The sequence below is a fragment of the Poromitra crassiceps genome (genome assembly GCF_964638095.1).
Source record: "Poromitra crassiceps genome assembly, chromosome: 1".
NCBI lineage: Eukaryota > Metazoa > Chordata > Actinopteri > Beryciformes > Melamphaidae > Poromitra > Poromitra crassiceps.
Genome location: NC_139623.1, coordinates 56,902,602 through 56,925,341, shown reverse-complemented (window position 1 = coordinate 56,925,341; position 22,740 = coordinate 56,902,602). Strand labels below are relative to the sequence as shown.

The window sequence follows — 22,740 nt, the reverse complement described above, 5'->3', positions numbered from 1 at the left end:
CGACCACTGCTCCTGGCCTGCCCCCTGGAGGAAAGGACAAGCCTGGATGGGTCAAATGCAGAGGACATATTTCACCGGCCACCGTCAGCATGAGTGTGTGTTGTGGCCGCATGCATGTGTTGTAGTGTTCGTGTGACAATAAAGACGGGCTGCCGTCTGAAAATCGTGTTCATCTCCCTCACCTGTGTGTGGTCCTCCTACAGGCAGACAGGTGTGAAGGATGACGTCTTGCTCAGAGATCTGTGGGTCAGAGTATGCTGAGCAAGCCCAGGCCGCCGGGAACTGCCAGCAGTATGGAGTCCGCTCCTACCTCCACCAGGTAGAACACACACACACACACGCACGCACTCACTCACGCGCACCCACGCACGTACACACACTCTCACACACTCTCTCACACTCTCTCTCACACTCACACACACACACACACACACACACACACACACACACACACACACACACACACACACACACACACAAACCCTAACCCGATCAGCAGAATACAATGTTGGCATTTTACGTTTATTTTACGGATATCTTCAATATAAATGTTTCGGAACCAAAAATATGTTGCATATCAACATTTCAAAATATGTTGCATTTCAACATTTCAAAATACATTACATGTCAACAAGTCCTCCACAGGAACGTTTCCAAAATAAAATTGAAGATGTTTTGGTCATTTGAAAACGTCAGTAACATTTTTTTGGTTATGTTTAGGCAAGTATAACAACTTGGTTAAGGTTATTATTGTGGTTTGGGTAGAGCTCAACAGTCACGTGACATTGTGACGTACTGTACGTAGCTTTTGGTTATGGAAGAGTAATTTGCCCATTCCTTTACTCCATCACATTTAGAAAAATGACTTTTCTTTTCTTTTAGTTCAAATACCTGGGTATTCAGTGCACCTATTTAATAATGTATGCAAAAGAAAATCACAAAAATCGAATTTCTTTAGTTTTTCACACTTTTTCACATCAAAAGTTCATTTTTCAAGATTTCATTCATAACAGTAATCTACAGTTTGCTCACATCACCTAATACTATCACATTTCTACCCTATTTCAACCAATCATATCACGACATGGCAGCTGTCAATCAAATCTTCATTTCAGGATAATTTTCTCTTCCAAATGAAGGAGAAAATGGCGCCTAGTGCCTGTCATCTGACAGAATTTCTAGCCCATAAACTAACTACTAACTTGGCCAATCATATGGAACATACTAAATAAATCAAACGGTAATGTCTGAGAATGCAAAGAAATGTAACTGGTTAGTTAAAACTTGCATTCCAGGAATATTGTATTTACCGCAAGAGCGATAATGGCGCGTGACTGAGAGCCAGGTTGTCAGGGGTCGCCCCTCGGAGATTCCAGGCGGGCGGGCAGCACCCATGCATCGGATTGTCCACTCGTTCAGCTGGCTGCCTGGTACTCGGTGGATCCCACTCGCGTAGCATGACAACACACTGAATCCCACTCGATTTGGGGGTGGAACACGCCAGGATTGGCCAATGCCAAAGAATTGTCAAATCAAATCATCGACATGCTACTATGACCCGCCTCTCAACCTGTCATCTCATACAAGTTATGTTTTCAGTCTGAAACGGACTCCGACCCACGCGCCACTTGGGCTCCGAACGCGTTCAGTTCGACTTTAAGAGTGTGTAATATATTTTAAGAGTGAAGAAACTACTCATTCCATAATCCATTGCAGCCAATCAGATTAGCGGATAATTGAGCGACAGCATTTCAGCCATTGGGAGAGCACTATCAGCGGCAGTGGGTGGTGATTAAGCTATTAGCTCAATGGCTAACATTATAGTATTATAGCCACATTACCTTGCTTTAATATCAACAGCCAGGCAACGGATTTCAAAACTGGTGCCGGCGTTGAAGGCAGCGTGACTCGCAATGGTCTTTCAGTCACTCAGTGGCGGTTTGTATGGAATGGAATTATTATTATATTATTATTTATCTAAATGCAAGAGGTCTAAGAGGTCGCAATTTGAGAGCATGATTTATCAATTCCACGTTCCGATTTTGGACCCTTGGACTCAAAAAGACCCTGCATGTACTTAAATTAGCTCTGCTTGTCCTCAAACTGTACTCTCACACTCAAAAGTGTTCTGCTTGGACAGATTTCCTGCACTCGTACTCAAAAATCCCCTGCTCACACTTACATGTCCTCTGTTCGTGCTCAAACTTGGTGCCTGCATGCAAATGTCCTCCCCTCCCCATTCAAACTGCTTCTGTGTGCTCTTGAAACTTCTGCTCTTGGATCTCTTCTCTTCTCTCAGATTTGTTGTGCAACAATCCTGTCAGAAATCCACAGCCAATAGAATGCCAGGATAGTGTCACATGATTGCTGGGTCGGGGATCATGTGACACTATCCTGGCGTTCTATTGGTTGTGGGTTTCTGATAGGGTTGTGGCACAGACAAAAGATCCAAGAGGAGAAATTCCAAAAGAGAGCACACTCAGTTTGAATGGAGAGGGGAGACATTTGAATGGAAGCACAGAGTTTGAGCACAAGCAGAGAAAATCTAAGCGTGAGCAGGTGATATTTGAATGTGAGTGCATGAAATCTGTCTGTAACCTTCTACTAGGAGAGGAGGCTTTGTGCCTACTGTTTACCTTGTTCTCAGTAGTCTATAAGTTCTGGGACGAGTTTGGTGGTAGTGGATGCCCTTATAATTGTTAAAGACACTTAAGACCTTCACCCCACAATGAGACACAGGACACCAATTTATAGTAATAATAGAAAAAATAAACTGTATTCATCGATTGTGATTCATTCAAAATAAACACTGTTGTTCAAGACAATGGACTTGGTTCAGTCTCTGAATCAGATTAGTTCACAATCGGTACGGTTGGATCCAACAAATAAACCAGTATAAAAATAAAAGAAAATAAGAAACCCTGAGATCTCAGTAAAATAAATAGTTCAATGCTCCAGGTAGGTCCTACCCCTCCCGTTGGAACGGTAGGTTACTATGAATCCACTGGCGATGTTCACAACTGTGAGGACAGCGAGGACAGCGAGGACAGCGATCTTGGTCCAGATGAATGGAACGGCGGAGCCCTCTAACAGAATCTTTCCAGGAGAGAATCCACAGAAAAAACCAGCATGCACACAAGTGTGCAAGACAGTCATCAATGGTCTAGTTCTTTTTTATACTGTCAACTAGATTTAACACAGATATCACAGCAATGGTTACAATTCCCAACTGGTTTTGCATTTCTTCTTTAAACAAATTAATTTTCATTACACATGAACTCATTCACAAGCTGTTATCTAAACATGCTTCAACCACAATGCTCTACAGCAGCAACAAAAGTTTGGTCAACTGGTACACACAATGCACCACGTAACGTAGCTTTACTTAGTGAGCAGCTATGAACAAGCCGACAGTGTTGTTTACACTACTAGACAGTTAATTAGCCAACTGTAAACACTTCGGTAACCACTGTGGCTTCCACCATAAACATATTAACATAAAGTGCAATATTTCAATATCCTGGCTGGTTTTACATCTCTTTTGCAATCGGTTCACGCATGTGAAATCATGCTAGCAGGAAATCAACTCGAGGCAACTCATGTCGACTCACCAGGACGATCAGCAAACAAAAATAAAACAGTCAGTCGAAATCATATGGTTTCCCACGTTGATCCCATCAACTTTCCTCAAGTTATCTTGTCAAAACTGTTTAGTTATCTTGCTTCAATTCTTATTAATCTCTTTTATTTGCCTTTCTTTAGACGGAGCCCACTCTGCTGTGTTGGCAGTGTGTGGTCAGGGCGGAAGAGAAAGAACGTCTAACACCACACCTCCGTAATTACGGTACCAACAAAGAAAAAAACGTTTAGGGAGCGTCTGCAATTATGCCTGTAAATCTACCGAGGGTTACACACTCCCCCTCTAAACCGCATGAGTCTCTGCATGCGTGCCAGGCCTAATAGGGACCTGAGAGAAATGAGAAATTGCAGTTCCTAAGTTTTCAAAAAATAAACTAATGGCCAAAATCAAAGGCTCCCCTAACTCATCATAAGTGAACTTGCGGGGTTGGCGTCTTTCCCTCATTGAACGCCTCAACTCTGATAATTCTGTTTCTGCTGTCACATCGATTGAACGCCTCAAATCTGATAACTCTGTGTCTGCTGTCACATTATCAGTGTCTTCAACTACAGGTAAGACAGCTGCCATCTCAGGTTCAGGGATGTCAACTACAACATGATCTGGGGAATCATGGCATGTATCAGAATGGAAATCAGTACTGCTTATCTCTGAATTAAAATGAGGGATTTCAGATTGGGGTTCACAAAGATTTTGCTCCGGGACACATCGAGAGCTCTGAGGTTGTTGAGGGTCAAGGGAGTCTGCTCTCTTATGTATGAAAGGACCTCTAGTGATAATGTCTGGCACCTGTACAGCTGGACATAGTTCATCATCACTACTGGATACTGCATCATCCTGTTCCGTTTGATCTACAGGTACGTCCCTGTCCTTTTTATCTCTCAGTTTCATTTTCCGGTGTGTTTCAGTATGGGGATACTGCTCATTGTTGTCTCTAACAGGTAAGAAACCGCACGGCAAGAGAAGATCGCGATGTAGCGTACGTTGTGGCCCTTCACCTGCTGCAGATTTCACCACATAGACTGGACTGTCTCCAATCCGTTTTACCACCACATGGATCTTATGTTCCCACCTGTCTGCGAGCTTATGCTTTCCCCAGATATTTACATTGCGCACTAGCACCCTATCCCCTGCAAAGAGTTCTGCTGCCCTGATTTTCTTATCAAATCTGGCTTTGTTCTTTTCTCCCATTTTTTTAGAACTTGCGGTAGCTAATGAGTAGCTCTCCTGCAGCCGTTGACGAAGGTTTTTGACATACTCTGAGTGGGTTTTCTGAGTGCCTGTGCTATCAGGGTCGATGCCCAGAACAAAATCGATAGGGAGTTTAGGCTGCCTGCCGAACATTAACTCATACGGTGAGTAGCCAGTTGTATTGTTTTTGGTGCAATTATATGCATGGGTCAGAGGTTTGACAAAATCCCTCCAGTGGTGCTTGTCCTTCTCTTCTAATGTTCCTAGCATACCAAGGAGAGTCCTATTAAATCTTTCCACTGGGTTTCCGCGAGGATGATACGGAGTGGTTCAGATTTTTTCAGCTCCTAGGAGTGAGCAGAGTTCTCTGATGGTTTTTGATTCAAAGTCTCTACCTTGATCACTAAGGAGACGACTGGGGAACCCATAGTGGAGGATAAAGTGCTCCCATAGAGCTTTTGCAATGGTCTTTGCTTTTTGGTCTCTAGTCGTCACTGCCACAGCAAAATTAGTAAAGTGGTCAGTGATGACTAGTATGTTTCTCGTGTCGTGGCTGTCTGGCTCCAGGGATAAATAATCCACACAGACAAGTTCAAGTGGGTAAGTTGCAGAAATGTTTTGCAGAGGTGCAGCCCGTTGGGGCACAGCCTTCCTTCTGAAACAGCGCTCACATTTCTGACATTTTTCCTCAATGTCTCTGGCCATTCTTGGCCAGTAGAACCTGGCACGTGCAAGGTCTAATGCCCGTTCAGAGCCAAGATGGCCAACATCATTGTGTACACCATGTAGTGCTTTCTCTCTGAACTGGCCAGTCTCTCAGAGCAGAGGTTTTGTCCGGGTCAGTGTGAACTCCTTGAGCGTCCACCACATGACCAAGGTACTTAACTGAGGTCTTGAAAAAATGACATTTTTCAGGAGACAACTTTAATCCAAATTCTTTGAGACGGTTCAGGACTTTCATGAGTCTGATCTCATGTTCTTCTAGAGTCTCGGAAAAGACAATTAAATCGTCTAAGAAGACGAGTACTTCACTAAGGTGCAGGTCACAAACGCACCTTTCCATCAGCCGTTGGAAAGTGCTTGGTGCGTTAGTGACACATTGTGGCATCCGGTTGAATTCAAAGAAGCCCAGAGGACATACAAACGCAGTTTTGGGCTTGTCCTCTTCGGCCATCTCAACCTGATAATATCCAGATTTGAGGTCCATTACAGAGAACCACTTTGCACCATTCAGTGCTGTCAACGTCTCCTCGATGTGTGGGAGGGCGTATGCATCTTTAAAGGTGCGTGCGTTTAACTTTCTGTAATCAATGCAAAGCCTGATTGCTCCATTTTTCTTTTTTACCAACACAATGGCGGATGCAAAAGGGCTTTCGGATTCTCTAATGATTCCTGCATCAAGCAGTTCTCTGAGATGTTGTTTGACAGCCTTTCTGTCACAGGGAGAGATAGGCTGCGGCCTCTCTTTAAAGGGTGTCTCATCCTGTAGTCTGATGTGGTGTTTTACAGTAGTAGTACAGCCGTACGACAGATCATCACTCGCAAAGACCTCTGGAATAGAGTTGAGCCTATCAGTGATATGTTTCTTCCATTGCTCTGTGATTGGTGAGTCATCAAGATTGAACTTGAGCCCGTCACTGTGTGGCTTAGCGTGGCAAGAACCATGTTGCTCAGATTTGAGTGGTGTGATGGAATGAGCGACGCTTATTTGGGCAACAACACATTTCGGCCGTAGTGTAACACTCTGGTCAGTCATGTTACGCAAGACAACAGGGACTTTGCTGCTAGCTTTACAAGGGATGGTTATCAAAGCAGTCTCAAGAAGCACACCATCAGGCAATGTGTGGTCTGCGTGTGACTCAAGCACAAAGCTGGTTTCATGAATGTTCTTCCCCACTCTGACATCACCAAGAATGCTGAATTTTTGTTGGGCCGGGATAGTGATGGGGTGCGGCCATGTAATTTGACGGGGCACATCCGACAACTAGTCTCGAGGGTCCAGGCAATATGCTGAAAGAGCTGTGCATAACCATCAGTGGAGGCAAGCCTGTGCGTGAACTCGAGACCATCTCGTTCGCTACATTGATCATAAAGCCTGCCTAGAACATTAGTACCAATCAACAGAGGAATTCTGCTGTTAAAGTGGCATTCGGGGACTACAAGTGCTAAAGTAGACAGCTCTTCTGTCTCGCCAGTGACGCCGTGGGGGAAAGAGATGCGGGTTTCTATATAGCCGAGATAAGGAACATTCTGCCCCCCGGCACCCTCCACCCTCCACCCTCCGCCTCGCTTTCCCCGTGGAAAGCGAGGCGGTGTACTCGCCAAAACAAAGACTTACCTGCTGGCCTCCTCGTCTGTGATCGGCGACTGTCTCCTTTACAATGGACGCTACCTCCCCGCAGCCCGACGCTCACTGTTCCTCAGAGGTCGATGGCTCCGTTCTGTTGTCCCTGGGCCCCTGCTGCCGCACACATCGGCTCCTCCTGACGCCGGGCTGCCAAACCCGCTTGGCTTGCGGCCTGTCCCGCTTGCCGCCGCCTCCTCACGGGGCCCGATGACAGCGCCTGGCCTGCCCGATACCGCTGCTTCCTCGCCCGGCCCAACGACGGCGCCTGGCCTGCCTGCTGCTGCCTCCTCGCCCGGCCTGATGACTTCGCCTGGCCCGCCCGATGCTGCTGCCCCCTCGCCTGGCCTGATGACTTCGCCTGGCCCGCCCGATACTGCTGCCTCCTCGCCCGGCCTGATGACTTCACCTGGCCCGCCCGATGCCGCTGCTTCCTCGCCCGGCCCAACGACAGCGCCTAGCCTGCCTGCTGCTGCCTCCTCGCGCGGCCTGATGATGGCCCCTGGACAGCCCCATGCCGCTGCCTCTTCGCCCGGCCCAACGACAGCACCTGGCCTGCCTGCTGCTGCCTCCCCGTCCGGCCCGGTGACAACACCTGGCCTGCTCGCACCTGGCACGCCGCTGTGCCCAGGCTCGGCTGTGTTCCTTGGCCGACCTGCTCCCCCGGTGCTAGAGATGGATCCCCTGCGCCACTACTGTAGGCCCCGCAGACTCAGTGGCGGTGTGGATTTTGATCTTCTTCGGCCGCTGAGACGCACCTCGGCTAGCGCAGAGCCTAGCATCCACTTAGCTCTGCTAAACGCTAGGTCGATAGCCAACAAGACTTTCCTCCTGAATGATTTCTTCACCTCCCGTAGCCTGGACTTTATGTTTGTAACAGAGACTTGGCTCCAGACGGGTGAGTTTCTGCCGTTCTCCGAACTTCTTCCTCCAAACTGTACTTTCTTCAGCTCTCCTCGCTCCTCTGGCAGAGGTGGAGGATTAGCCTCGGTGTTCAAAAACACCTTTCGCTGTCATCTGTCACATCCGACAGCTAATTACACCAGCTTTGAAATGCAGTCCTTTGAACTTAATTTGTCACCTGTTGTTTTTTGTGCTGTCATATACCGCCCGCCCAAATACAATAAGGATTTCATAAATGACTTCACTGATTTCCTCTCTGGACTAATGGTGCGATATGACCATATTCTCATTTGCGGCGATTTGAATATCCATGTATGCTGCCCATCGCACCCCCTATCTCGTGACTTTCATGACGTCATCGAATCATTTAATCTCTCCCAATCCGTCATGGCTCCGACTCATGAAAAAGGACACACTCTTGATCTCGTGTTATCATTTGGATTGTCTGTCGATATAATTGAAATATGTGCTGCTGGTATCTCGGATCACTCTCCTATTGTATTCTCCTTCACAACTCCCTGCCTTGCCATTACATCCCATGTACCCACGCATTGATCACGCATGATCACCTCTGACACTGCTGCTCAGTTTTCCGACGCCTTTGCTAACTCCCCAATCTGTGTGCTGGATACAAACTGCATCCCCACCGATATAGACAAATTTCTCTCTGTATTTAACGAATCCTGCATTGATATTTTAAACATTGTTGCACCCCTCAAAACCAAGCGCAGGAAAACCCTCCCGACACCCTGGTTTAATGACTCCATGCGCGCTCTCAGATGCGAATGCAGACGCGCTGAGAGAAAGTGGAGGAAAGACAGGCTGCACGTCTCCCTCCAAATCTTACGTGCCACTCTATCCACCTATCAAAAACTGCAAAAACCATGTACATTTCAAATCTAGTCACAACAAACTGCAATAAACCCCAGGTTCTGTTTAAGGTACTTAACTCTCTCATTAACCCCTGCGACACCCCCTCTGTTGTGCCTTCACTTGCTCTATGTGAAAGCTTTCTTAATTTCTTCATCAGCAAAGTCTCTGCCCTCAGACCCCTCTCCCTCCCCCTCCTACTCCCCCCACCCTCTCCTCTCCCCCTCACCCTCTGCCTGCTGTCTTTGATCAGTTTGTGCCGATCTCCCTCTCCTCTCTCTCTGACGTCATTAAACACCTGCGACCCACTACCTGCCCCTCTGATGCACTCCCCTCACGCCTGCTTAAGGAAGTGGACCACTGTGGACCACAAAATACTTTTAGCCCGCCTCGAACACCACGTAGGCATCAGGGGTGTCGCCCTGGATTGGTTCCGGTCCTACCTTAGTAATCGGTCTTTCTCTGTGCAACTCGGTGACCTCTTCTCCTCTGTGGCCCCCCTCACCTGTGGTGTCCCCCAAGGATCAATTATGGGCCCCACCCTCTTTTTGCTCTACATGTTACCCCTGGGTCAGATCATGGCAAAACACAACATCTCCTTCCATTGTTACGCCGACGTAACAATGTCGTCTACCTTCCCCTAAAAGGGGTAACTCAAATCCAGCCCCTGCTAGACTGTCTGGCCGACATAAAGGGCTGGATGTCAAAAGATTTCCTGACCCTAAACGAAAAGAAAACTGAGGTCATTGTCTTTAACAAGGTCCCCCCAGCCCCCCTCGTCGAAGCTCTCGGCCCCTTGGGCTCAAACCTCTCGACCTCAGTAAGAAACCTTGGAGTCATTTTCGACAGTGTTTTTAAATTCGAAAAGCAAGTCAGCGCTGTGGTAAAAAGCAGTTTTTATCATTTTAGGCTCCTGGCAAAGACGAGGGACTATCTCTCCCAGAAAAACCTGGAGACGGCGATACATGCTTTTATTACCACCCGCTTAGGCTATTGCAACGCACTTTATGCGGGGATCGACCAGTCCCTGCTCCGCCGCCTCCAGATGGTCCAAAACGCGGCTGCGCGCCTCCTCACAGGCACCAAAAAACGTGAGCACATCAGCCCGGTTCTGTCCTCATTACACTGGCTGCCTGTGCGCTTCCGCATTGATTTTAAATTAGCCCTCACCGTTTTTAAAGCACTAAACGGAACGGCCCCTCCCTACATCTCTGAGCTGCTGCACCGCCACACCCCTTCCAGATCCCTTAGATCAGCAGACCAGTCCCTGCTGGTGGTGCCCAGAACCAGGCTGAAAACTAGGGGGGACAGAGCCTTCTCGGCTGCTGCTCCCAAGCTCTGGAACAGCCTCCCCCTCCATGTAAGAGCCGCTCAGACACTCAAGGTTTTTAAATCACCCCCCACTTAGCCCTCAATAGGTCCCTGGCTTTACCGTTTATTGCTTTTATTGTTTTACTGTTTTTATTGTTCTATTGTCTTATTGTCTTATTGCCTCTAGTCCTTCTCCCTCATTTTTAAATTGCCGTTATTTCTTGTATTGTGTCATATTTTATTTAGTACTTTGCACTCATCTGTTTATTTGTACCTGCCTATACCTGTGAAGCACTTTGGTTCCAGCTGCCGCTGTATGGAAATGTGCTATATAAATAAAGTTGACTTGACTTGACTTCAAGAAGTGTATGAATCGGCTGAATGGGAAGAGAAGATAGATACTCTTTATGAAAAGACTCAGAAATGGTCGTGACTTGTGAGCCAGTGTCCAGAATGGACTCACATGGCACACCTTCAAGGAAGACGTCAGCTGAACAGCGAGGGCCTATAAGTCCAGGAGGTATGGGTCTATGTGTACTATTCATTTCTTGTATTGTGATTATCTTTTGTGCTTTGAAACAAGTTACTGTTCTTTTGGGACTGAAACAATCCTCACTTTCAGCTCCTGGACGTCCCTCAGCAGGAGCTGCTACAAGTTTAAAGTCAGCTGTGAGACATCCTGCCTACTCTGAAACCTCTCCTGCTTCTCTTTGTGTTCTGCATTTTTCTTGCGGACAAGTGTAGGATTTGCATCATTTGAACAGTGAGCGGCAATGTGATTGTCTTCACCACATTTGAAGCAGAACCAGGCCCTCGGCATCCCAGGGACCTTGGGTGCTTTCCATGCACTTGTGCTGCTAATTGCCAGACAGTCACTTTTCTCAGTGCTCCCGCTTTCTCTGGACGCGTTTTGATTTTGAGCGTTCTACTTGTTTAGTCAACTCAGCTATTTTCTTTTCAAGCTTAGCAGTGTCATCCTGTTTGGATTTAGGTGCGGGGTCAGGTACATCATCACAAGTAGACATACCAAAAATGGAATGGGCGTGTGCAGCTGCTTTAGTTGTTCCTAAATGTTTTTTCATCCTGTCTAACTTTGCGGAGCGACGGTCCTCTTCTGTTCTAACCATGAGGAGTAGGTCAGGAAATGAGGGTGGGCGGTTCTTTTTATGCGCTAGCTGTAGGCCAATTATGAGACTCTGGTCCCAACAGCCCCGACAAAACTGTCTGAGTAGCTGCTCATTTGAATTTTCAGGGGAGGCTCCCCCTCTCGAAATCACTCTGGTGAGAAGAACATGTAATCTGTTAAGATATGCAGAGGGTTTTTCTCCAGTGTTTTGGTTTGAGCTCAGAAACGCAGCAAATAACTCCTCTCCATCCTCAACAACCCCAAATGCTGAATCAAGCTGAATAACATAGGCACTTGGTGGTGAGGATATGCCAAGGGCTTTTACTACATCGGCAGCTGGACTTAATAAGCTTTCTAGAACCTTTCTCACCTTTTGAGCATCAGCTAAGGAAGAGTCACTGAGGAGGAGGTCAACTTGGGTGCGCCAGGTCTCGTAGTCAACCTCACCATTAGGCCTCGGTAGCGGGCCTGAAAATGTACGGATTCGGGTTTGGGTGGACTGTACAGGAGTTGACTCATTACGAATGATGTGCTCGACAACTGCTTTCTGGATATGTGGGGGATTGAAAATGCTCTCATCAATGTGAGTGTGGCCTGTGTGGACCTGAGCGGGGGGTGAATGGGCACTATGGGCATACTGAGTATGGTTATGTTCACTGTGGCCATCAATTCCAGTCTCTGGCAGTGCACTACTTTGAGCTGGCTGCAGTTGTGAATCACTGATCTGCACTTAGCGCACAGATTCTTGGCTATGTTGCAGCTCACTCTGAAGTATGCTCAAAAAGCCTGCTCTACTACTCCCTGGCCCTGCAACAGAACTCAGTTCACTCAGATATTTACGAGCTAACTCTCTACCAAATTCTTCTTGACAGATGTCACGTATGGTCCTCACACACCACATTTCACTGGGAACATGAGGGCTTAGGATGTTTCAATTTTGGAAATCGCTTGATCATATTTATACTCTACCAGGACCCTACCCTCTGGCTGCCTGGGTTCATCTGGAACTCTGACTATGTTGGAAATTTCCCCATTAGCCTTAAATACACTAGCTATATCAGCATCTTCGTAAACATCATCCACACCCGTTACATACAGGGAACGTTGACCGTCTACATTAAAACGGTTGCAGATATCCATATCGAGTTGAAATTGTCTATTGTGGGATGGAAGGTCAAATAGCTACCAACGAGCCAAAGCCCCACGTTGGGCGCCAATTTTGTAACCTTCTACTAGGAGAGGAGGCTTTGTGCCTACTGTTTACCTTGTTCTCAGTAGTCTATAAGTTCTGGGACGAGTTTGGCGGTAGTGGATGCCCTTATAATTGTTAAAGACACTTAAGACCTTCACCCCACAATGAGACACAGGACACCAATTTATAGTAATAATAGAAAAAATAAACTGTATTCATCGATTGTGATTCATTCAAAATAAACACTGTTGTTCAAGACAATGGACTTGGTTCAGTCTCTGAATCAGATTAGTTCACAATCGGTACGGTTGGATCCAACAAATAAACCAGTATAAAAATAAAAGAAAATAAGAAACCCTGAGATCTCAGTAAAATAAATAGTTCAATGCTCCAGGTAGGTCCTACCCCTCCCGTTGGAACGGTAGGTTACTATGAATCCACTGGCGATGTTCACAACTGTGAGGACAGCAAGGACAGTGAGGACAGCGAGGACAGCGATCTTGGTCCAGATGAATGGAACGGCGGAGCCCTCTAACAGAATCTTTCCAGGAGAGAATCCACAGAAAAAACCAGCCTGCACACAAGTGTGCAAGACAGTCATCAATGGTCTAGTTCTTTTTTATACTGTCAACTAGATTTAACACAGATATCACAGCAATGGTTACAATTCCCAACTGGTTTTGCATTTCTTCTTTAAACAAATTAATTTTCATTACACATGAACTCATTCACAAGCTGTTATCTAAACATGCTTCAACCACAATGCTCTACAGCAGCAACAAAAGTTTGGTCAACTGGTACACACAATGCACCACGTAACGTAGCTTTACTTAGTGAGCAGCTATGAACAAGCCGACAGTGTTGTTTACACTACTAGATGGTTAATTAGCCAACTGTAAACACTTCGGTAACCACTGTGGCTTCCACCATAAACATATTAACATAAAGTGCAATATTTCAATATCCTGGCTGGTTTTACATCAGAATACATCTCTTTTGCAATCGGTTCACGCATGTGAAATCATGCTAGCAGGAAATCAACTCGAGGCAACTCATGTCGACTCACCAGGACGATCAGCAAACAAAAATAAAACAGTCAGTCGAAATCATATGGTTTCCCACGTTGATCCCATCAACTTTCCTCAAGTTATCTTGTCAAAACTGTTTAGTTATCTTGCTTCAATTCTTATTAATCTCTTTTATTTGCCTTTCTTTAGACGGAGCCCACTCTGCTGTGTTGGCAGTGTGTGGTCAGGGCGGAAGAGAAAGAACGTCTCACACCACACCTCCGTGTGGTGATTCTAGGGAGTGTCTCCCAATTACCAACAAAGAAAAAAACGTTTAGGGAGCGTCTGCAATTATGCCTGTAAATCTACCGAGGGTTACATGTCCATAAAGGAAAGTTTTGAGCACGAGCATATAGTTTAAGGACAAGCAGAGTAAATCTGAGCACACGCGGGGGCTTTTTGAGTCCAAGGGTCCAAAATCTGAAAGTGAAATTGATCAATCATGCTCTAAAATTTCTTGAACAACCTCTTGCATTATGATAGGTAAATAATTCCAAAGGGTTGAGCCCTTAAATAGCAGCAAACTGTAGTTTACTACATAGTAGCCTAGCCAGAAATGCAGTGGTTAGCCACCGTGCTGCACCAATCACAGATGATCATACGGCAAGCTCCATCAATCAAAGACGTCGATATTAGACTTTAGAATTGTGCGTACTGTAGTAATTTTCCATGACATCGGGAAGAAACAAAAACAAGGATGATATCATATAGATTTATAACTTCTATGGAACATATACAGTGCCATCGTTTCACAACTACCTCGCCCGTGGTACGTCTACCTTGGGTGGTTACGACATTATGGCTAATAATCCAAATCTCATTAGAGAAGATGAATGGGGAAGTACTATTCCGGAACGTGACTGTTGAGCTCTAGAACAAAATGTCAAATGTGACTTACGGTTGAAATGTAGACTTTGAACATGCTGGAACTTGAACATGGCTCTCCGGTGTGAGAGGCAAGTGCTTACTCCCTCCATCCACCCTGACCACGACACCCTTACTGGCCACCACGCTATTTCAACAGCAGACTGTGACGCATTGATAGGGAACATATTTTTGGTTCACAAACATTGGCATTCAATGTATATGTGGTTTACAGAAAAGTTAAAAAAATGCCAACATTTTATTATGTTGACTTGGCTGCAAACCCTATAGTCTCATATCTCAATCACATGATTTTAAACCTTGGGTTTGAGAAAGGCTTTTTGCTATTGTTCATGCAATCGCTAAATAATCCAAGTTTTTCTTCTTGTATGGCTGGTAAAGGGAACAAATAATCTCTCTCTCTCTAATCCAGTTTTATGAGGAGTGCACAGCTTCCATCTGGGAACGTGATGAAGATTTTCAGATTCAGAGATCGCCTAGCCGGTGGAGCTCTTTACTCTGGAAGGTGAGGTTAGCCTGCAGCTTGCTCCAACAAGACACTCTTATTGCTTTTTACTCTTATAGCAGAATACCGGTCCCTATGAGACTGGCCATTTAGTCAGGCCTCACTCACAGAGTTGGCATGCAGCCTCTCCTCTCTCTCCCCAGAGGGTTTTCATAGTTACTTCCCTGGCTGATTACAACTCTGCTCAGCTGTGGGCTCCTCCACAAGCACCCATGTGCTGCTCCACTCTGGAGCTCTCCTGAACTTGTGCTGAGGCATTTTGGCCTTAGCTATTTTTGCTGATTTAGTGTACCCTAATTGCTTAAAGGTCCCATTCCGTGCAAAAGCTGTTTTTACTTGTAAATGCATATATACTGCTGTCAGCCCTCCCTGTAATGAGTGGTCACACGCTCAGAACTGCCACAGTTGGATTTGTCCCTATCCAGCGTCCCCCTGCAGTCTCCTCCAAGCCACACCCCCAAACGCTTCGTTTGCCCAGAGGGGAATAGACTACTTGCACAACTCCACTACTTCCTGAAATGAGTAGGGCATCTTGGTTTCCTGTCCTACACTATTGGATGAACTGATTAATGTCAGGTGTGCCTGATCACTGTTGTTGTGACTGCAGCAGTCAGGCACACCTGACATTAATCAGTTCATCCAATAGTGTAGGACAGGAAACCACTATGCCCTACTCATTTCAGGAAGGAGTTGTGCAAGTAGTGTATTGGGACGTCACTAGCTTCCTCCTGCATACTGCGCGGGTCTCTCTCACACAAGCTACCTGCACCATTTAGTCTATAGCCACAAAATTAACACTTCTAGCTGGAGCGACGCCAACTGTACGTGATCCAGCAACTGCAGAGGTGCATTCGGTAAGTCTAGGCATTTTGAGATGTCCTCTTTAGCGTAGTACCGTTAAGTTAACGATAACTCGCAACCTAGCGTGCTGGTCCACAGACGCTAATCTGATTGGCCGCTGGGAGCCTGGGGCGGGCTCTCCCTCAGCGGCCAATGGGAACTGTTAGTTCTGAATATATTATAGAAACAGGCCATTCTTGGGAAGCGACGAGATGAGGAAGTGAGAACTCCGTCACAACAAACGGGGTTGCTATATTTTCGACAGATTAATCCAGAATCATGTTTTATGGACCAGAGACACACGTTTTTAAGAGGTTACAGCTGCACGAATTGGGACCTTTAATTAAAAAAAAAATCAGCTCCGTTAGGTTACCGTTAGGTGCTCTTTACACTTCCCGTGGAAGATTCGGCACAATCACATGTAATATGCCATAGCTGTGGCCAAACACAATTCTACACACACACACACACACACACACACACACACACACACACACACACACACACACACACACACACACACACACACACACACACACACACACACACACACACACACACACACACTATAGGGTTTAGATAATCACCTGAAATGAAATTACTTCGACCACTGATGATTTGAGGTTATCTTGTCCTGTGCTCTCCTTCATCCGCCAGTCTCTTGTCCCCGGCAGGTCTGTCTCGCGTTCGGCACACTGATCCTGTTTGCAGGCCTCATCATACTCCTGGTGGGCTACGCCACTCCGGCCAGGATCGAGGCTTTTGGAGAGGATGATCTCCTTTTTGTTGACAGGTATCGTAATAATGCACTATATAATTGATTAGTTATCAACTCAACTATTAAATTAATCGTCAACTATTTTGATAATCAATTAATTGGTTTGAGTAATCTTAAAAAGTCTAAATTCACTGATTCCAACTTCTTAAAATGTGAATATTCCATGGTTTCTTTACTCTTCTTGGAATGAAATGAAACAATAAAACAATGAAAATAATTGTTACAGCCAGAGTGCAGTAGTACATCAATTGAAGGGAATCAGTTGAATCTTTTTGTCTGCCCAGCCACACAATTTTAACATTCTTATATACAGTATAAAATATAGAAATAGCCTGCTCCGCCAAACAGTAACGCAATATAAAGTATGCAGCCATGGTGATGTGGTTTAGTTTTTTGTTTGACCAAATATTACAATGGGCAAGATAAGTGACTATAGCCACTTTGACCTTCCTCTGTTGATTCAGCCGGCCCTATCTTCGTACAGGCGATATCCCCTATTAGCGCTTGCACACCTGTTTGCGCGTGCCTTAACACAGGCAAGATAACAGTCCGCCTTGCACATTTGTCCAGGTGGTATGCTGAGTTCTGCACCCCCGCCCAGCAGCAAAAAAAAGCAGAGGTGGGTAGAGGTGACCTCGCTATGTCTAAGTTAAAACATCCCCAAAATCTCGTGAGGAAGCCATAATCGCGCGCGCGGGGGGGGGGGGGGGGGGGAGGGGGGGGGATGGGCTGGGGATGGGCTGGGGAGCATCTCATCACAACAACGGGCACAAGCGCAGATTAGAGGCGTGCCAAATCATTTATGCACGGCGCAAACGGGATTTGGGCGGTGTTAACCACCAGAATTATTCACAGGTGTGGCCTGGCAATGCCTGGACATTACATCAATCAGATTCCCGTGTCGCAGTCCCTGTAATACAATTTGCGTGAGGCATGCTGTACTTCTCCCCATGCGTAATTTGGATAGGTGTAGGCCTATTGCCTGTATATATTATCCCTATCTCATAACCACACCATCACATCATATACCTGTTAAAAACATCTGAGTTTTGATGCAATTCGGGTTATTTTGTTAACTGGGGTGGGACAATAGAAACGTGTTTGCAGCGGGTAAACGGCGGAGACAAAAGAAAAGATTGGAGGATTTACAGTGGACTCAATTAAAACTCGACTCGTGCCGAGGCTTGTGCCAGATTGGCTGTGATGCCAACAACCCTCCGGGTTATAGCAGGTGAAGGTGAATAGCCTATTGCAAGTAGGCTACAATGTACAAGTTTTCTCAATTTATTTACCATAACCCCTCCTTGATGTGATAAAAGTTTCTCAGTGAATTATAGTTGATTGCCTCGCCGAATAATCTGCTGGTTATCCAATTTTAGCAGCAGAATTTGATGTCCTAGCGTGGAACGTCCATGCGTAACGCTGGGGACATACCAGACGCGAAACTTGCGCGCATGCGCCGCGCAGCGCACCTCCGCGCAGAAGTTGCTTAAAGTGTCCACACAGAGAGCGCAGCTCACTTTGCGCGCTCTGCTCGTCCGCTATATATTTTGCCCCAGATCTCCTGTCTTCGTTATCATGGCCAAGTAAATGACGACATAAATATCTAAAGTAATATGTTTGGGATAACAGTTAATGGCTACCTTCGTTATAAAATGCAATTGCATCATATTTGTCTGTTCTCCTCCCGTTTTCCCAGTGCGTGCTGGTGCTGTTGTAGAGAGAAGGCGAGAGCTCTCTACTTGTTGCTCCGCAAGCAACGAGCCCCTAGAAGCCGCTCCCCCTCTCCCACTGCTCTTTCTCTCTTTTCACACTTCCAAAGGGGCAATCAACAACGTAAATAAACATTATTTTACTTTGAAATTGGTTTTATTTGACGAATGTCCGGTTTCGGAGTTCCTGTCTGCCCTTATCTGATCTGTTCAGCTTGACAGAGTCGCTCACGGGCGCAGACGGCCGCGCAGGAAAATAGAAATCCAGGCTGACCTGAGCGGCCCTGAGCGGGCGCTGAGCTGAGCTGAGCAGCGCGCTGCGCTCTGCGCGCAATTCGGTGTGGACTGACAGATCTGTTAACATGGTGTCCTAATGAAAACTGGCTGCGCACAAGGTCGCAAATGGTCACGCCGCGCAGCTTACGTGCAGGAGACGCGCGCGGTGTGTTTTCACCGTAATGACGTTTCTGCGCTGCGCAGCACAGAGATTATGGTGCGCAATCAAGCGCAGCAGTGTCTTTGCGCCTAACGGCCGGAACACACATTTTGCGTGTGCTGTGCGTCTGCGTGGCGTCTGCGTGTCGTTTTCATTTCGGCGCCCATGTTAACAGGTTACAGCAGCCACACCACCGGCATCAGACGCGCGTCTCAAGCGCGTGTCTTGCGAGCGTGAGATGCGCGTCATCTAGAGAATAGAAGCGAAGCCTATTTTTTCCTTTTACCGCACGCGTGTCTCTAGCGTGTCTCTACACAAATAGACACAAAAAGACATTAAAATTATATTTTACAGGGGCAGCCACAGCCAATCAAGGCTCGTTTTGATTTGAGACGAGAGGATGAGCTGAGCTCACAGCTGCAGTTCTCCTGCCCTCTGAAAACACATAGGCTACAAGTGGCTTCGTTCCTCCCCTCCCCTCCCCACCACACACACACAGACACACACACACACACAAATCATACTGCCTCGATTCTGAAGTGAGCCCAAGCGATCTTCAGTTAAAATCATCATTGTATTGTTTATAGCAAATTTAATAAAAGGTAAACTCTATAGGAAGATAGTTGGCAGACGGGCAGCAGCGCAGCAGCTGCACGCACCAGCCACGCTGCCTGTGTGGATGCCGCGGGCGTGCCAGCCGCAGCAAGCACACCACGCACACGCCACGCAGTCGCAAGATGTGTGTCCCGGCCGTAAGAGGTGGTTTTCAAAGCTCTTAGCACAAAGTAATTGCACGCTGCTGACGATAGGATAGGCTGCGGTGGTGTGGCTGCTGTAACCTGTTAACATGGGCGCCGAAATGAAAACGACACGCAGACGCCACGCAGACGCACAGCACACGCAAGATGTGTGTTCCGGCCGTAATGCCATCTATCCCCACATGTTAGCGCTGAAACGCCTGCTTTGGCATGTGGCACGCCTATGCCCAGTACAAGAATAACAGGCATGCGCTTGTGCCCGCCCCCAATTTGCATTGCGCACAGCGTTAAATGAGTGCAAACGCTAAATTACCGTTTATGGGGAAGATAAGGCCCAGCATCTCAGAAACAGCTGCCATCCTTGGATTGTAATACTAGTCTCTAGAATTTACAGATAATGCTGTGATTATAAAAACCTTCAGACCTGAGAGAGGTCAAGGAAGAATACGCAGATTTGTTGAAGCAAACAGAAAGGCCACAATATTCCAATAAGAGCTCTTATTGACAGTGCTGCACAGAAGAGCATCTCACAACACGCAAGCTGTTGGCCCTTGTATGGGCTATAGCAGCGATCCCCAAAGTCCGGACTCCGGTCCGCATCCGGACCCAGACGCCGTCCTATCCGGACCGAGCCCTATAACCTACAAATCATTGAGAATCGTTACATTTCACCGAGCTTTTCTTTTTTAACCGGCACATGCTTTTCTACCCTTTACGGTACTGGTTTAATCTGCCAGGAAGCACACAGACCAATGCATGCGCTGTAAATCATCACACGTGATGCTACTCAGCCAATCAAATATCCGATTCGATTCTGCCTGTTCCAGTCATGGATGTATTAGGGTTCCAGTCGGTTCCAGTGCTACAGGCGAGAGATTGTCCGACACGGAGATATGTGAGAGATATAAGTCATTTCACATAGCGTGCTCAAAAAACAAAAACAAAGATTTTGTTTTAATCCGGTGCAGGCAGACTCTTAGATGTTCATTCATTGTTCTCACGGGCAGTTCAAAACCAGGCAGTATGTCTCATGTGAAGTGGGATGCGATCCTAACCTGTCTGTGAAAGCGCCACACGAGCAAACACACTCAAATCCAGACTGAGGGCACACTCACACATTCACTGCCCAACGGCATGTGACGTTTGCATTGCGAACGATCGATAGACAGACAGACAGACAGACAGGCAGGCAGGCAGATAGATAGATAGATAGATAGAGACAGACACTGAGACAGATAGATAGATAGATAGATAGAGACAGACAGACACTGAGACAGATAGATAGATAGGGAACTCACTTCTCTCAAGAGAAAAGGTGGAGTTAAGGGAAGAAAAGAAGATTTTCTTTCTCAAATTAAAACACTTTTAAGATGCACATTTTCCCAAAGCACTCTGTTGTATGTTATTTTTAAATGCAGCCATTATTTTACTTGAAATGAGAAAAGAACATGTATTTATTATTAGTGTAGGCTAGTTATTTATAATTAATCCAGTTAAATATGAAAACTAAATAAACATTGTTGATGTTTATTTTGATTTAACAGTCAGTCGTTGACTACATACAGACATTGTACCATTAGGCTACTGCAATCATTGAAGTAGCCTAAGTTCAATGGCACTGAATCATAACGCAAGCTACTGTACGTTACAATGTTCCGGACCTTTGCTTGAGGACATTTTCTCTAACTGGACCTCTATGAATTTTAATTGAGTGCCCCTGGGCTATAGCAACAAATGAGCAGCTGCCACTGGACAGGTGTACTGTCCAGTGGACAGGTGTACCGTCTGGTGAGTGTGTATCTTAATCATATGGTGTCAACTAGCTGCCACTGGACAGGTGTACTGTCCGGTGAGTGTGTATCTTAATCATATGGTGTCAACTAGCTGCCACTGGACAGGTGTACTGTCCGGTGAGTGTGTATTTTAATCATATGGTGTCAACTAGCTGCCACTGGACAGGTGTACTGTCCGGTGAGTGTGTATCTTAATCATATGGTGTCAACTAGCTGCCACTGGACAGGTGTACTGTCCGGTGAGTGTGTATCTTAATCATATGATGTCAACTAGCTGCCACTGGACAGGTGTACTGTCTGGTGAGTGTGTATCTTAATCATATGGTGTCAACTAGCTGCCACTGGACAGGTGTACTGTCCGGTGAGTGTGTATCTTAATCATATGGTGTCAACTAGCTGCCACTTCACAGGTGTACTGTCCGGTGAGTGTGTATCTTAACACATTTACTGCCAACAGTTTATCCAATACAGTAGGTAGCTTCTGCCAAGGTTTTTTTTGAGGATTCTGGCTCATCTTTCAAGAGCCGACGATTATTTTCTGCTAGGACTTTGTGAACACAAAATATCTCAAAAGAACTAATAGAATGTGTGCTTTCTCTGTCTAAAAGAGTTAGTTTTTATCATGTTCTGTTATGTAGGCATTAGCAGTTGAATACAGCATGGTTTCAGCGTCTGAGAAGGAAAGCTGAGATAAATGCATTTTTGTGAAATTCGATAGAACAGGCAGAACAGTCACTTTAACCATTTATTTTTGGCATCAGTGAGACATCAGACATCTAAACAATAGTTCTGAACAGTAATTTCCTCCACTATAACAGCACCCCCACAGCACCCCGCAAACTCCTCCCTCCGTGGGTGTGTCTCTGGTGGCTCTGCAGCATGTGTCACAGGCGAGTCTCTGCTGCCTGTCTGTGCTGCCTGGCGGCCGCTCGTCGGACGAGTCTGGATCGGGCTCGCTCGTTTCTGGGGTTTCGGTTGTGAGCTGGGATGAAGCTGCGTGCGATTCTGGGCTTTCTGCTGCGTGTTTCAAAGTGTGTTGCACCCAGAGTCTATTTTTGGAATCCCCCACCGTTGTGCGCCAGCTCCCAGCGTGAAAGCGTTTTCGCCAAACCATTCTCATGAGAATGGTTTCCTCACGCTTTTTCCTGCTGTTTTTGCTCGGCTTTCTCTAGTCTGGAGAGCACTGTCGCCACTTAGTGGGTCGGTGGAATGGGTTGTACACGTTCGGTGGCTCCCATATTTTTATAGGAGATGTAGGGGGCTTTGATCCACGTCCCACCGCCAAAAAAAAAGTTAGACTCGTCGACGGCAGTCAACCGTTGGTTTCTGTTTGACGAGTTAACTCGTCAACGGCAGTGAACGTGTTAATCATCAGATCAGAATCAGAATCAG

The 22,740-nt window shown here is 46.3% G+C and overlaps 1 protein-coding gene across 1 annotated transcript in view; it reads left to right on the top strand.

Moving 5' to 3' along the window:
• Window positions 1-220: 220 nt before the first annotated feature.
• Window positions 221-22,740, top strand: part of nrsn1 (neurensin 1) — a gene marked incomplete at both ends in the record, with an annotated part of 43,016 nt that continues 20,496 nt past the window's right edge. Inside the window, 3 exons of the mRNA XM_083638235.1 lie at window positions 221-319; window positions 14,939-15,031; window positions 16,546-16,664. Coding sequence (XP_083494361.1) covers window positions 221-319; window positions 14,939-15,031; window positions 16,546-16,664 — 311 coding nt within the window. The remainder of the gene's footprint in view (window positions 320-14,938; window positions 15,032-16,545; window positions 16,665-22,740) is intronic.